The sequence below is a fragment of the Takifugu flavidus genome, chromosome 20, assembly GCF_003711565.1.
Source record: "Takifugu flavidus isolate HTHZ2018 chromosome 20, ASM371156v2, whole genome shotgun sequence".
Lineage (NCBI taxonomy): Eukaryota > Metazoa > Chordata > Actinopteri > Tetraodontiformes > Tetraodontidae > Takifugu > Takifugu flavidus.
Window position 1 is genome coordinate 1,684,002 of NC_079539.1, and position 13,331 is coordinate 1,697,332.

The window sequence follows — 13,331 nt, forward strand, 5'->3', positions numbered from 1 at the left end:
GAAGCCTGTGCTTCACAATCTTTCATCACATCTAGCTAGAGAATTAGGACAAGCCGATCGCCCCCCCCTCCCCACAAACCTCCTGGTCCCGACAGACTTCAGGGTGGGAAATTAACCTTCAGTTCTAACCCAGCCCGGACAGGGTCCGTTTAGAGCTCCGAGGCAATTATAACAACTTCAATGCGTGAGAATAGCAGACATATTAAATTCAAAACTAAATAAATAAGGATGCTGAATCCCCGTTTCCCTCCCACAACTGATACCACCTTTAAGTGAAATCTTCATTCGTCTGCATCCCTGTTCAATTTAATTGCACTTGTGAGACTGTTTCAATGTACAATAACTAAAAGAGAAGCCATGCTACATCCAGGCTTTGTGAGCTTTGAGCTGAGCCAAAACGCCCACGAAGCTGCTACACAAAGGAAACAGGTACCTGTACCAGGGATTTCTTACCATATTAGCATGCTGAGCATTGATCATGGTCATTAAACGTGAACTATTTTGCAGGTATATCTGCAATCGCTGAAAGGATGGATGCCTTTTATCTTGAGGTTGTTGAACATTTCCAACCACACTGGCACTTGAGGAGAATAACTACACTCCACTTAGCTGTTTCAGCTAAACTTTACTGTTTCGACTTCTGTTTGATGGCTATTAATTTCCCACCCTGGTAGAAAAAGTAAGAAGAAAATCCCCCACGGTCAATAACCACTCAGCATTCTCATCTTATGCTCTTCCCTTCTTGGTCTCTGTTACTTTAAAGCACCTCCTGACAATGTGATAAATCATGTTTTATTACCTCAGCGTCTGTTTGTGACCCTCCCTGACCTGCGTTTGCGGGCAGCTTTCGCCCTCCCGCCGTTCTTATTTTTCCCTGGGACAGCAGGAACTTCCTTCCCCTCCTCTTCATCGTCATCCTCAGCGGCAGCTCCCGGTTGCGGCTCCTCTGTGCTGCCGGCGGGATCCTCGGCGGGCGTCTCCTGAACTCCGCTGGGCAACGATACAGTCTCCTCCTCCATGCTGAGGAGCTCTTCCTCTGCGCTGCTGCAGAGGTCCTGTGCTGCTGCGTCAGGCTCCGCGTGATCCTCCGGTCGCTGGGCTTCAGTGAGTCCGCAGACTGCCGCCGTAGACTGCTCAGAGTTTACATTTGTGGCTGCGCCCGTGTCCTCAGAGGAAGGCTTCTCCCCTGAGGAGCTGCCGGGGGATTCCGCTGGAGGCCCGGGGCTGAGAGGTTCTCTGGGAGACGCGTTCTCTCCCTCTGTTGGACTCAGCGTCTCTTTGTACTTCTGAGAATTAAAGCAGGGGGAAAAAAAACCAAACATCACAGTGTCTCTACAATCAATGTTTTTCAAACGCTGAGAACGGATGAAAACAAAAAGAACCAACCTTGAGCTTCTCAAAGTGTGTCACTGATTTGCAGTGTGTGTGCAGGGCCGAAGACTCGAAATGGAAAAATCTGTTGCAGAGTCTGCAGATGAACCCGGCCACCGGAACCAGAAAGCTGGAGCCTACGGGACGCGGAACCACGGTCAAATTACAGAGGACGACAAATGGAGGAGGGAGCGGCGGGGTCGGGAGGTACCGTAGACTGTGTCGGGGTCATACTGGTCATCGCTGGTCAGGTCCCTCAGAGTCACTTCTTTAATGGGGGACCAGCCATCCTGCAGCACCACAAACAGGCAACTATTACAGCGGGACAAGCCTGGAGTCTTTTTAGAATTAAACTGAAGTTAAATCACCTGTTTTACAGAGGAATCCTGCTCTCCTTCACCCAGACTTTCCTCTCCTTCCTCCCCCTCTTCTAAGGAAAGGCCATCAGCTTCCATGGCAGGCAGCTTGCTCGAGGCCTCGCAACCCTCATTTTCCTTTAGTGAGCATATAACAACCAAGTTAAATGAAAGGATTATGGGAAGTGAGGGGGTGAGCGAGTTCCTGAGTTGAACAGTAACCTTTTCCACTCTCTGTCTGTGCTCCAGCGACTGTAAGTGCTCCACAAACTCCTGAGAACTCCTGAAGTGTTTCTTACAGATGGTGCAGGAGGAGATGATGGCTCTACTGGCCAGCTAAAGAGGGAAAAACAGCAGAAATTCAGTTTTAAAACGTGTCTCTCGCATACAACCTCTGCCCACGGTGGTTACTTTGTGCTCCTCGGTGCGACGGTGCTCTCCGACGCTGCTGGTGAAGTGGGTGTGGCAGGTGGGACACCACTGCTTTTGCTCGTCTCTTTTCTCTCTGGAATCGGGACAAAAATCCAATTTAACGTACAACAGCAGATTTCCTGTCGCTCCTGTCGTGGACAAACCCAGGATCTCATCCTGAACTGACCCCTCTTTGCTCGTCCCCTGTAGAGACTCCTGCACTCGTGGCAGAAGGGTCACCAGGCATGCGTTGCTCATGTGCTGGATCTCCATCATCCTCTGCTGGTGGGAAACGCTGTTCATGTGACTCCTGAAGTTCTGCAGACACACAGAAGAGTCCAGAGGTAAATCCCTCCTCCTGCACCTCTCCCTGTCTTTGTGTCTTTGAATGCGACGCACTTGCTGGTTGTGGCAGGTGATGCTGCAGAGGTAGCAGTAGAACTTGTTTGCACCGTCTGCTACACCCTCCTCTCCTTCCTCCTGGTTACTGGGTGAAGCCAAAGGAGCATCTTTGACGTGCGACATCTCCTCCAGAGGTAAATGATCCGGTTGGTCATATTCAACCAGTCTGCCGGATGGAGACGGACCTGAAGGGAAGGTGTGAACCTGCAGGGAGGCCAAAGTTAAGGATTAATCCCAGACTTATTCACTTTCATGATCATATACAACAAGAAATAATTTACGCTATTTAGAGTGGTAAAAGCAGGCCAAGCTAATTATTAACTGTTTGCTTTAAATGGAAGCACTAGTAAATTACATCAGCTGGTGTATTTACTTTTGATTACAAAGTTAGACAAGAAAAAGGGGTCAATAAACCAGAGTTTACTCTCTGGAGTGCACTGTCTTTTATGCTGCTGTCATAAATCCTTCTCAGGTGCTGAAAGATGAAGAAAAGTGCTTTCAGGGGTCTGCAACGATGCTTGTTCCCTGGTTTGGTTTCCAGAAGGACGAGTAACTTCAGAGTAGCCCTGCTGTGATTCAGCTGGCTGATAAAATCTCCACTGACCTCAGATGCTCTGCTCTCCTCCAGCATCTCAACATTCATTTCTCCTGCAGAGCCTTCGTCCTCCAGTAGGAGGTCATCTGGGAGGCCAAAAGAACCTCAGTTAGTTTTTGTCCACTGGAAACCAGTAACTCTGTGTTTCGGCCGGCGTTAAAGTACCTTCAGGCTGGATGTCGTCTGTGTTTTCGCAAGAGTCTGAAGAAAGAACTTCCTCATCAGCAAGTGCAGCGACAGCCTCAGCAGCACACTGCTCTTCCGGCCTGAGGAAATAAATCCATCTATTTACACCTGGATCTCTACCTATTTATTTATTTTTGTGGTTATCCATGAGTTGGGGGGCTTGTTTGATTCTTCCAGCAGCGGCAACAGATCACGCGTGGCCACAAGGTGGCGCACTCTGCTGCAATGCCTCATGCCTGCACTTCTGTCTCCGGCTCCATGAGCTCAATAGTCACTGCACCAAGTTTATGACTGACTGACAAAGATAAAGTGAAGATATAATCTGATAATATTCCACACCCATCTGTCCTCTGCTTCTTTAACACAGGCTCTTCAGCTTGGTCCTCTGGGGGCTGCGTCTGTCCTTCCACTCCTCTAACGCTACCTTCTGTTTGCAAAAAAAAGGGAATCAGCGATCTTCTTGGTCTCCTAAAGACACTCAAAGCACTACACGACACCCTCTCGGGTGCTTTACCTGTTTCTGACTGAAGGGTGGTGTCGGTTCCTGCTTGGTGGTCATCACTGCTCTCTGTTGCCATCTGTTCGCTGTCCCTCTTTCTGTCCATCTCGTGAGCAGCAGCAGCCTCCTGCAACAAGAAAAAGGCAATTAAGTTGAAAACTGACAAAAGAAGATTAAAAGAGAATTATTAAGACATCCTGTTTTGTTTTGACTCCTGTTTGCACGGCATTAAACCAGAAATATACTTCTCCTGCATGCAGATTTGCATATAAGGGTCTCGCCTCAATGCATAAGCTTTGCATATGGTTCCTGAGTGACCTGTATACAAATTACCTTCCATTACAAGCCTATGTTTTTTACAGTCTAGTGCTTATGTCAGCACATCTAGGGGAGTGAAAGCCTATGTGATATAGCTTTAATGACTGTGGTAATTACTGTGGTGGAGATGGAGGAGGAGGAAGAAGCCGTGGTGGCAGCAGCGGCAATGTTGTTGTTGAAGAAGCGAGCGTGGGGGTGGAACGGTCGAGCAGCTGGGAAACCCATGATGGGGGATTTTATGGCCATGCCCATGGGAACAGGACCCAGCAGAGAGGACCTGTTGGACGCTGCGAAGAACTGACGGAACTGCTGCCCACCCATTCCAAAGCCCCGCATGTTGCCTGGGTGACAAGAAACCACGATCAGTATTAAAACACGGAGGGCAGGTTGTGTTTCTGCCGCTCATTAGGACGAACTCTACCCTGCATCTGCTGCATCAGCAGGGCCCCCTGCAGCATTGGGTTGGGGGCAAGGATGGTAGTTTGGGTTGCCTGGCACAGGTTAACCATTCTGGGAGGAGGAGCTGTCTGGGGAGGACCTGGAATGGGTCTGGGTAAAAGAGAAAGAGAGTTGAATATGCAGGTGTATTCTCAAAAAAAACCAAAACTGAATCAATCAGTTGTGACCATGAAAGTCACAATGTGCCTGTTGTTAATCATCAAGGGGGAAATAGACCAGTTGACCCGAAGCAGCAATTATTGGCACAATAGCGTCGATTTTATTCTGTCATTCCGTCTGGGGCCAGTGGCACCGCAATCTGGATGATTTGCATGTTATCTGCGCTACCTTTGATCAGGCATGATCGCAGAACATTGGGTTGAATTGGCTAAATTCTTGAATTACAGCTGCACAATTACCCACTTTGAATAATCCCCGCACCAATACGCATCCACCCACCCCCGGGTTGCAACCCTGGCGCGGCTACGGCCAGACAAACGCACCTAACCCGGCGGGCCTCGCCTAATCCCCGCTCTCGAGTTGACAGGCTTACCGTGGTGTCTGGTGGTGGTGGTGCGGGACATGATGCCCCGGAGGCGGCTGTGGCGGAGGAGGAGGCGGAGGCTGCTGTTGCTGGAAAAGTTGCTGGAGCTGCCGCAGGTGCTGGTGGAATTGCTGCTGCTGCTGTTGCTGTTGCTGATGAATGTGTGGGTTGAACATCACGGACTCAAATAGCTTCAGTTGCGACGCGAGTTGCAGATGACAGTCCTCGGAGTAAAAATATCCCTGGTTCGAATGGGAGGGAAGACACTTGTGATGAAGCCACCGATTTTCCAGAACCACTCTTTAGTGTGCGTGCGTGTATGTGTGTGTTTAAAGACGCATGCAGCAACAGTGCGCAGCTCCGGGGACAACAGGTCACGCTCCTATGACGAGATAACACCTAGCTTGTGTTAGCACGCAGGATAACAACACGTCACGTTGACGCTCACTTCTGTTATATTAACTCCTCGGGACGGTTGACTAACGTCGCCATACGGACGTGTCGTTAAACATGCATTAAGCACAAGAGCAGCGCGCCGTCCTGAAGCGAAAACCAAGGAGGAAATCGACATCAACAACCAAGCTACACCTGCCACGAAATGAACGCAGCTACGTTAGCCAGCGCGCACTCACTAAACAGACGAGTTAGCTTAGCATACGGCTGAGGTAGCGGTCCCCAGTTTAGCAGGATTCGTGAGATGCCTTTCCGCCGTTGCCAGGATTGTGTCTAGACTTACCTCAAGGAGTGTTTTTGAGCGGATTATCTCACAAGAATCATGGCACACGGTGAAATAATTGCTGTCAGCCCAACTGCAAGTTGAACTGTGGAAAGACGGTCGCAGCTTCCAGCGCACCCTGTCGCCCCCTGGTGGGCGCCATTAGGAATCGTCATTGAAAATATTAAACCTCAGTTTAAAACAACCAGTTTTGCTCCAATGTAAAGCGGCTTATTTGAAGGGGGGAAAAAACAGCTATTTGATTTATGAAACAATGTGCCAATGCCTTGCTCTAAGGTAGCAGGTTGTGCATGCAAATGCTTTGTATTGTCTGTTTTCAGCTGCAGCGAAGCCACTTAGATGTGATCGCTGTTGATACTGACGTGATGGGACTTGATTAGCATGCAATGTCTATTTCCAGTAGTAACGGGTTCAGCACCATGGACAGATCTATGCCTCGCACACAATTCTCCATTTTCCCGTTAATAATCACAGACCAGGACCCAGCCCTTTTCATTCACGCCATTTAATTGGCCTCGAGAAATTTGAAGAGGTGAAAACAGCGGGATTTAAAGGCGCAACATGGAAGACAACGCGGTCGCATTATGCTGTATAAGAATGTCACCACCAAGCGGTGGCTGTGGGGAACTGGGAGATCATCCTCGTCCTCCCCCCCTGCGGTGCTCGGTGGAGGAGCGGACGAGTCCTCTCCGAGGTGATCTGACAGTCAGTGAAGCAGAGAACCGACGAATGAGCCCGGAATAACCCGAAACACCCTCTGTAAAAGCGAGGGTGGAGGTGATTATAGGGAGAAACACGAGGAAAAAATCCATCCCCGGTTTCAGGAGGAAGACAGACAGCTCGGTGCGTCGCCAAGATGGGCAACCGGGGAATGGAGGACCTGATTCCTCTGGTGAACCGCATGCAGGATGCCTTCTCTGCCATCGGTCAAAATGCGAACCTGGACCTGCCCCAGATCGCCGTTGTGGGTGGACAGAGTGCGGGGAAGAGCTCGGTGCTTGAGAACTTCGTCGGGAAGTAAGTAGCTTTTCTCCGGGCTGTAATGCGCGTCGGTGCGGCCCGGTGCGGCGCACCAGCGCTTTCTTTCCGTCACAGCTCCCCCCATCCCCCTTTCCTGCAGGTTTAAATCCACCACACAGGCTCCACGGACATTTTATAGGCGTCATTGGACGGTCCTGCTGGTTTCACCTGTCTTATCTCGGGGATACACTGAGTGTGAAGGCGAGGAGATTATTTTCCACGGCCTAAATAAATCCCTGCCAGGTTCAGGCTCACTGCTGAATGATGCGTTCACGAACCAAAACAAGTCTCTTGGGTAGCCTGGGAGTCCATATGAGAGGCCATCTTCAGTGTTATCTGTTCCAACCAAATCTGCGTGTGATCCTTTAGTTATCAAAGCAAACGTCAAGAGTTATTTACCATTCTATCTTGATTGGCAGCCCTCACTCTGATGCAAGGATGCCGACTTCCTGTGCTGCACACACACACACACACACACACACACAATTGGACACCAGTGTTGCTTTGAATGTCCTTATGGCGCTACCAGTGTTTTATAATCCCCAGTATTTAATCCTCCTGCTCTGCATGGCTGCAGGGAGGTCTCGTTCTAGTGTCAGAGCTGATGGTGCAGGGGGAACAAATATGATCTGCTGCAGCATGACCTTGCAGAGTGAGACAAAGAGAGAGAGACAGGGAGACCATCTGAGCTCCGAACCCTTCCTGCTCATCCTTTCCCACTGCCTGCCAGTACTTACACCACAGGTGAAGCTTTCTGCATGCACAGGTGACCCCGGGCAGAGCGTCAGGCAGCCCTGCCAGCCTGTATTTGCCCTGAAGAGACAGTTTTGTGCTGGTTTCAGCGTGTGTTGTTGGCTGTCCTGTGGCTCCACGCCAGCCCAGTCTCCCACTGCAAGAGTATCCTCGCGCTGCAGCTCGGAGACTGTTAATGGATTTGTCAGGCTCTCTCTGGTCCATCTGAAGGGAGCTTAACGCACCAGCATCGCCACCTCTTTACCTTCACTCTGGTGTTTAGCATTTGTCTGCCAGCAGAGGCGACTGTTTCACCCTCTCTACAGGTTGTGTTTGTGGTGCACGACGCTGCATCTGGCGCGTGTAATGACAAGTTGGACTCGGCTGTGTTTGCACAAATTTCCCAATGATGACGCAAATCAAACATGAAAACCTCCAGCAAGATGTTCATTCATGCTTGTTTAATGCCTCCATGCCCCCATGTGTCTTTAGTCCCCTGAATATAAGTCACTATTTTTTAAAGAGCCCGTCGAGGCGGAGATGATCTCAAAATCTTCGGCCGGCGGGAGCATCGGAACCTCGTCATTTACGTCCAATTCATCGCCTTCGTTTTGCAGAATTTCCCAAAGAAAAAAAAGATGACATCATGTTTGCAGAGATCTCCAAACACGGAGCGTCAAAAACATATGGCAGACATGATTAGTGTTGTCACGGGGTCAGGTTTCGCAGTACTCAGTGGTATCCATAGTAACAGCGTGTGTTTAATTAGCTCCATCACCTGACAGAGGAGCAGTTAAGAGGATGCAGACAGGGAAGGAAATTACAGCCCGCGCGGGTCGTTAGCAACAGAGCTGCGGCCTGTTGTTAGTGCAGAATATCTGCATTTGTGTGTTTGTGCAGCCGCACTGACGTCACTCTGGTCTTCTACGCTGTCAGCGATCTATTGCGTGCGCGTTGTCTTCTGCCTTGACGGCGTTATTTCAGCGGAGGATCGTGAATGTGGTGTTTGCCCCTCCGGCAGACATGACAGAGACAAGGACGTCCATCCTTAATGGCTTTTAAAAAGCGTGAAGGATCTTTAGGATCTGTGCATTTTGTCCTCCTGGAGGATAAATGATAACATGCAGCCGATTCTATCAGCATATTTTGCCTCGATTTACTTTGTTTCGGGCGTTTTCAGCACCCTGGACAGCTTCTTAAGCCGAAAACAGGACAGAAACGGGAAAATTCAGATGACGTTTCCTTTCGATGAGCTCATGTAGAGCAGAGATCAGTCACCCTATGTTGCAGGGTACTTCAGGGCAGGAGGCTCTTGCAGCAATGTAAACACTCAATTTCTCTCTCCTTTCTGCCATCGCAGCTCCCACCCCCACACAGAGATTAACTTGATGTAATATTGCTGGTTTTCACGTGTTACATAATGCAGTAAAGGCTGCGGGCATGTGAAGAAGAGCAGCAGCTTCTCCCATGCGAAGGACGGGTCTTTTCTTGTTTTAAATGGAAATCTGGAGAGAACAGAAGAGAAACATGGTCTTTTAAGAGTCTTTTAATGGCAGGATGACCTTCTTTTCTGGCTGCGATGTTCAGCTTAATTCGATTTTCAACTCTATTTGTGAAGCAGAACGTTTCAAAGTCTGAAAATTGCTTCATAAAATAGCAAATAATTCTCCATTTTAAAGCTTTGAGCTGTGTAATTAACATTCAAGTGAATTTCCTTAATTTCCCTCTTTGTTCAAGCTCAATTTCTGCCAATTATGCTTAATTGAATTGAAACGAATGTTGAAAATATGCTAACACTGAAGCATTTATGGCCACAGTGTGTGTGTGAGAAACCATTCTGTATGAGAAGAGGATTACCGCTAATCTGTGTTTGGGCCCCTCTTTAACTACATCCTCCTATTGGAGGATCTGTTGGTTTAATCTGGATCTCCACCATCCAACAACCGACCATTTCATTGGTCACAGTGGCGTCAGTGTGTGTGTGTGTGTGTGTGTGTGTGTGTGTGTGTGTGTGTGTGTGTGTGTGTGTGTGTGTGTGTGTGTGTGTGTGTGAAGTCCATTCAGTAGTGAAACAAGCTGAGGTTAATGCTGGTGAAGTCTGTTATGGCTGTGTTCACGTGGCTTTAGATAATTCTCAGCACCTTAAACCATGTAAACCACTTAAAATTCTAAGAAACAAGGTTTAATTCTGATTGCAAATACAAGTAAATGAATTTAAAATAAACCCTCACATTGGTACACACTGTAACAGCATGTAATCTGCTTTGGCTGAGTAAAAGTGCAGTTTCTGTAAAAATGAAGCCACATGGATGTAAACAAACAGTAAATCATGTCGTAGTGAATGAGCTACTCCTTCGTTATGGTGCCAGATTGAGAGGAGGAGGAGGAGATAGTGGAGGAGAGAAAGACCTGCAGTTCGGGCCATCTGTCTTTTCTAGTTGGAAAAGAGGGTCACACACACACACACACACACACACACACACACACACGCACACACACACACACACACACAGGTAGAGCAGCAGATGGACAGATAAATATTGGGATCAGAGCAAAGGATTTCCCTCAAAGGCTAAATTAAAACCAGTTTTCCAGCTCCTCACTTGAGCATTTTCATTGAATCACTTTCTTAAATCATCATGTGAAAGTGTCCTTGAGCTGTAAACAGTTGTGCTAAATTACGTTGCTTTTAATGCTGTCTTTGTCTGCAAAGGTAAACACAGGTAGACACACGTGCACACGCGTCCCATCTCCGGTCCGTTCGAAGGCGATGACACAGTGGGCGAGGCAAAATGATCCCGGTTATACTCATCCAAATGGTCTGCGACCTTCCCTGACCTTTGTCCTTGCTACCTGTCCATTGTGTTACAGGGATTTCCTTCCCCGCGGCTCTGGAATTGTGACCCGTCGTCCTTTGGTTCTGCAGCTGATGAACTGTCCAACAGGTACAAACATCTGTGCAGGCTTTTCTTTGTGTTCCAGGTTGTTCTTAGCTTGTTGTTTCAGACTTGTTACGGCTTTAATGAGAACTCCCACATACTCCTGCAGTTATCTTTTACTAGCTTGTTATGAGCCCTGCCTGCAAATCTTTTCGAACAGGGTCATTTACTTTTAATGCCTGATCATTGCCTGATGGCAGAGGTGGGCTTTAAAAGTCCTCAAAGATTGCTGCAGTTTGTATCAGAAACGTTTAACGTCTTTATTGCGCCGCCCGTGGAAATAGTCCATCCACTGAAACTCTTCCTTTCTACCGCCCCCTAGAATATGCAGAGTTCCTCCACTGTAAGGGCAAAAAGTTCACAGATTTCGACGAGGTGCGGCAGGAGATCGAAGCGGAGACAGACCGGATCACCGGGGCCAACAAGGGCATCTCTCCAGTCCCCATCAACTTGCGGGTCTATTCCCCTAATGGTGCGGCTCTGCTGTCGTATGACGCCATTAATAAACTGTGGGGCTTTGCTGAACACAACCAGAATTCCCCCCTTTATTTTCTTCTCCCAGTGCTCAACCTGACCCTGGTGGACCTGCCGGGCATGACCAAGGTCCCAGTGGGCGACCAGCCCATTGACATTGAGGCCCAGATCAGAGAAATGCTGATGCAGTTCGTCACCAAGGACAACTGCCTGATGCTGGCTGTGTCCCCGGCTAACTCCGATCTGGCCAACTCTGATGCTTTAAAGATTGCCAAAGAGGTCGACCCTCAGGGTAACACACACTCACACACACACACACACACATACACACAGTACTTGTGTTTCTCTGTGCATTTCAGCCTGTTTGAGCCACTGTTTCTATTTTTCTGTCACACAGGTTTGAGGACCATCGGCGTGATCACCAAGCTGGACCTGATGGACGAGGGGACGGACGCGAGGGACATCCTGGAGAATAAGTTGCTTCCGCTCAGGAGAGGTGAGGGTCCTGACGCGCTGTTTCCCTCTGGTGGAAGCAAAGCGGCTGTACGCGGAGAAGGCTGACAAAGAAAACAGAGGGAGACGGCGGCGGAATGCTGGAAGGTTATTATAAGAAGTCCAGACAGAGAGAATAAAGGAGAAGCCAGGAAAGGGTGGTGGGAGAGAAAAACACTGCCTTGGAAAAAAGCCCGCATGAAGCTTGTGAGCTGAGCTTTATTTCAGTTTGCTGATGCAGTGATTTTCTTTTCCATTTGCACTTGGTAAGAGACCAAGCATGTGCTTTTGACTATTTTCCACGTCCTTTTGTTTTTCCTTCAACTTCTCTTCTACCCTGTGTGTGTGTGTGTGTGTGTTGATGCTCGAATTTTACAAGGCCGCTGGCTAGCAGTTGCTTTGGTTATAGGGCATGAAACGGCCTTTTACCAAGTAATGCATGAGGGAACTTAACCAGAGGTGAAACGGGATCAGTGTGACCTCGACTTTTTTTTGCCGCGTCATAAAAACTCAGTCGCACACATGCAGACGTTTATTCATCCATCTACTCTCTATTCTTTCCTTTGAGCTGCCTCCCTTAAATGTGGTTAAAGTCCGTGAGGGACCCGAGTGCAGCTGATATGCCAAAAGCCCAGAACATTACTCAACATGCCGGATTAGACCGTGTTCAAGTTAAATTACCGCCCGAGTGTTGAACCTGCTCCAGTGTGATCTTAAATATTCCAGGAATCGATAAAAGGAGTTGGATCCCTTCTAGAATACAGGTTGACGTTGAGCCATCCGACGCTCAATCATAAAGTCGTGCTCAGAAAAGAAACAATAACGACTTTCTCTTGGAACCCCACCCTCTTATGCTTCTGCCCCTCACTTGGAGGGGGAGTGTTGCCTCCTTCCTCGTGGTGTGAGACGTGTGGAGGTGTGAAACTGTCCCTGGAATCGATCCATCAGAATTGTGCCTCCATCGATGTTTCTGCCTCACCGAATCTGCCTCTCCCGCTGTGTCTGGATATAATCTTTCCTGCTGTTTGACCCGACTTTTCCGAGACTTGCAGCAACAGAATTCCCCGGCCGTGAGGTCGACCGCCTAATTCAGTCATATGACTTGTTGCAGTTCATAAAAATCCCACTCGGGCACGTTAAAAAGTTCCAAAAACATCATTTGGACTTCGCCGCCTTTGTCGTAAAGGGACTCTCTTGAAACCTTGCTTCCAGGTTACATCGGTGTGGTCAACAGGAGCCAGAAGGACATCGATGGAAGGAAAGACATCACGGCTGCGATGACTGCCGAGAGGAAGTTCTTTCTCTCACATCCTTCCTATCGACACCTGGCTGACCGGATGGGCACCCCCTACCTGCAGAAAGTCCTCAATCAGGTGTGTCACCTGCCATTTGATTGAAAATTGGATTTTGAAGCTTTATTAAAGGTTCATTTTCTTGAATTCAGCAACTGACCAACCACATCCGGGACACTCTACCGGCTCTGCGAGCCAAGCTGCAGAGTCAGCTCCTGTCCATAGAGAAGGAGGTGGAGGAGTACAAGAACTTCAGACCCGACGACCCGTCTCGCAAGACCAAGGCTCTGCTCCAGTGAGTACGAGCTGGGATAGCTGGTTAAAGAGGGCTCAGGGCCTCACTCTTATCTGCCCCTCCGCCTGCAGGATGGTGCAGCAGTTCTCCGTGGACTTTGACAAGTGTATCGAGGGATCCGGGGACCAGATTGACACGGCCGAGCTTTCGGGCGGCGCGAGGATCAATCGCATCTTCCACGAGCGCTTCCCGTTCGAGCTGGTCAAGGTGCGCTCGTGCAGGCTGCAAGTC

General features: G+C 48.9%; 2 protein-coding genes across 14 annotated transcripts in view; one reads left to right on the plus strand and one right to left on the minus strand.

Moving 5' to 3' along the window:
* Positions 1–778: 778 nt before the first annotated feature.
* Positions 779–6,014, minus strand: ciz1a (cdkn1a interacting zinc finger protein 1a). Of its 2 annotated transcripts, none has more exons than XM_057019794.1 (16): positions 5,857–6,014; positions 5,130–5,362; positions 4,560–4,687; positions 4,256–4,479; positions 3,836–3,947; positions 3,661–3,748; positions 3,301–3,401; positions 3,145–3,221; positions 2,538–2,744; positions 2,326–2,456; positions 2,139–2,232; positions 1,950–2,063; positions 1,740–1,865; positions 1,583–1,661; positions 1,387–1,508; positions 779–1,286 (listed from the first exon to the last, which is right to left on the minus strand). In XM_057019794.1, the coding sequence occupies exons 2-16, from the start codon at positions 5,294–5,296 to the stop codon at positions 801–803; spliced, it is 2,256 nt and encodes a 751-aa protein (XP_056875774.1). In that variant the 5' UTR covers positions 5,297–5,362; positions 5,857–6,014; the 3' UTR covers positions 779–800. The 2 variants fall into 2 exon arrangements, with proteins under 2 accessions (XP_056875774.1, XP_056875775.1); XM_057019795.1 differs by having other exon boundaries at positions 5,130–5,502; positions 5,857–5,987.
* Positions 6,015–6,486: 472 nt separating this feature from the next.
* Positions 6,487–13,331, plus strand: part of dnm1a (dynamin 1a) — a 28,139-nt gene continuing 21,294 nt past the window's right edge. For 5 of the 12 annotated variants that reach the window (XR_008947786.1, XM_057019787.1, XM_057019785.1 and 2 more), the window contains exons 1-8: positions 6,488–6,873; positions 10,480–10,553; positions 10,870–11,019; positions 11,110–11,313; positions 11,419–11,517; positions 12,726–12,886; positions 12,958–13,100; positions 13,172–13,307. Coding sequence is in view for 11 of the 12 variants with exons in the window: in XM_057019787.1 (XP_056875767.1) it covers positions 6,713–6,873; positions 10,480–10,553; positions 10,870–11,019; positions 11,110–11,313; positions 11,419–11,517; positions 12,726–12,886; positions 12,958–13,100; positions 13,172–13,307 (1,128 nt within the window). In the remaining variant the exon portion in view is untranslated. Of the gene's footprint in view, positions 6,874–10,479; positions 10,554–10,869; positions 11,020–11,109; positions 11,314–11,418; positions 11,518–12,725; positions 12,887–12,957; positions 13,101–13,171; positions 13,308–13,331 lie in introns of all 12 variants that reach the window. The other 7 variants (XM_057019783.1, XM_057019786.1, XM_057019788.1 and 4 more) reach the window with 3 other exon arrangements.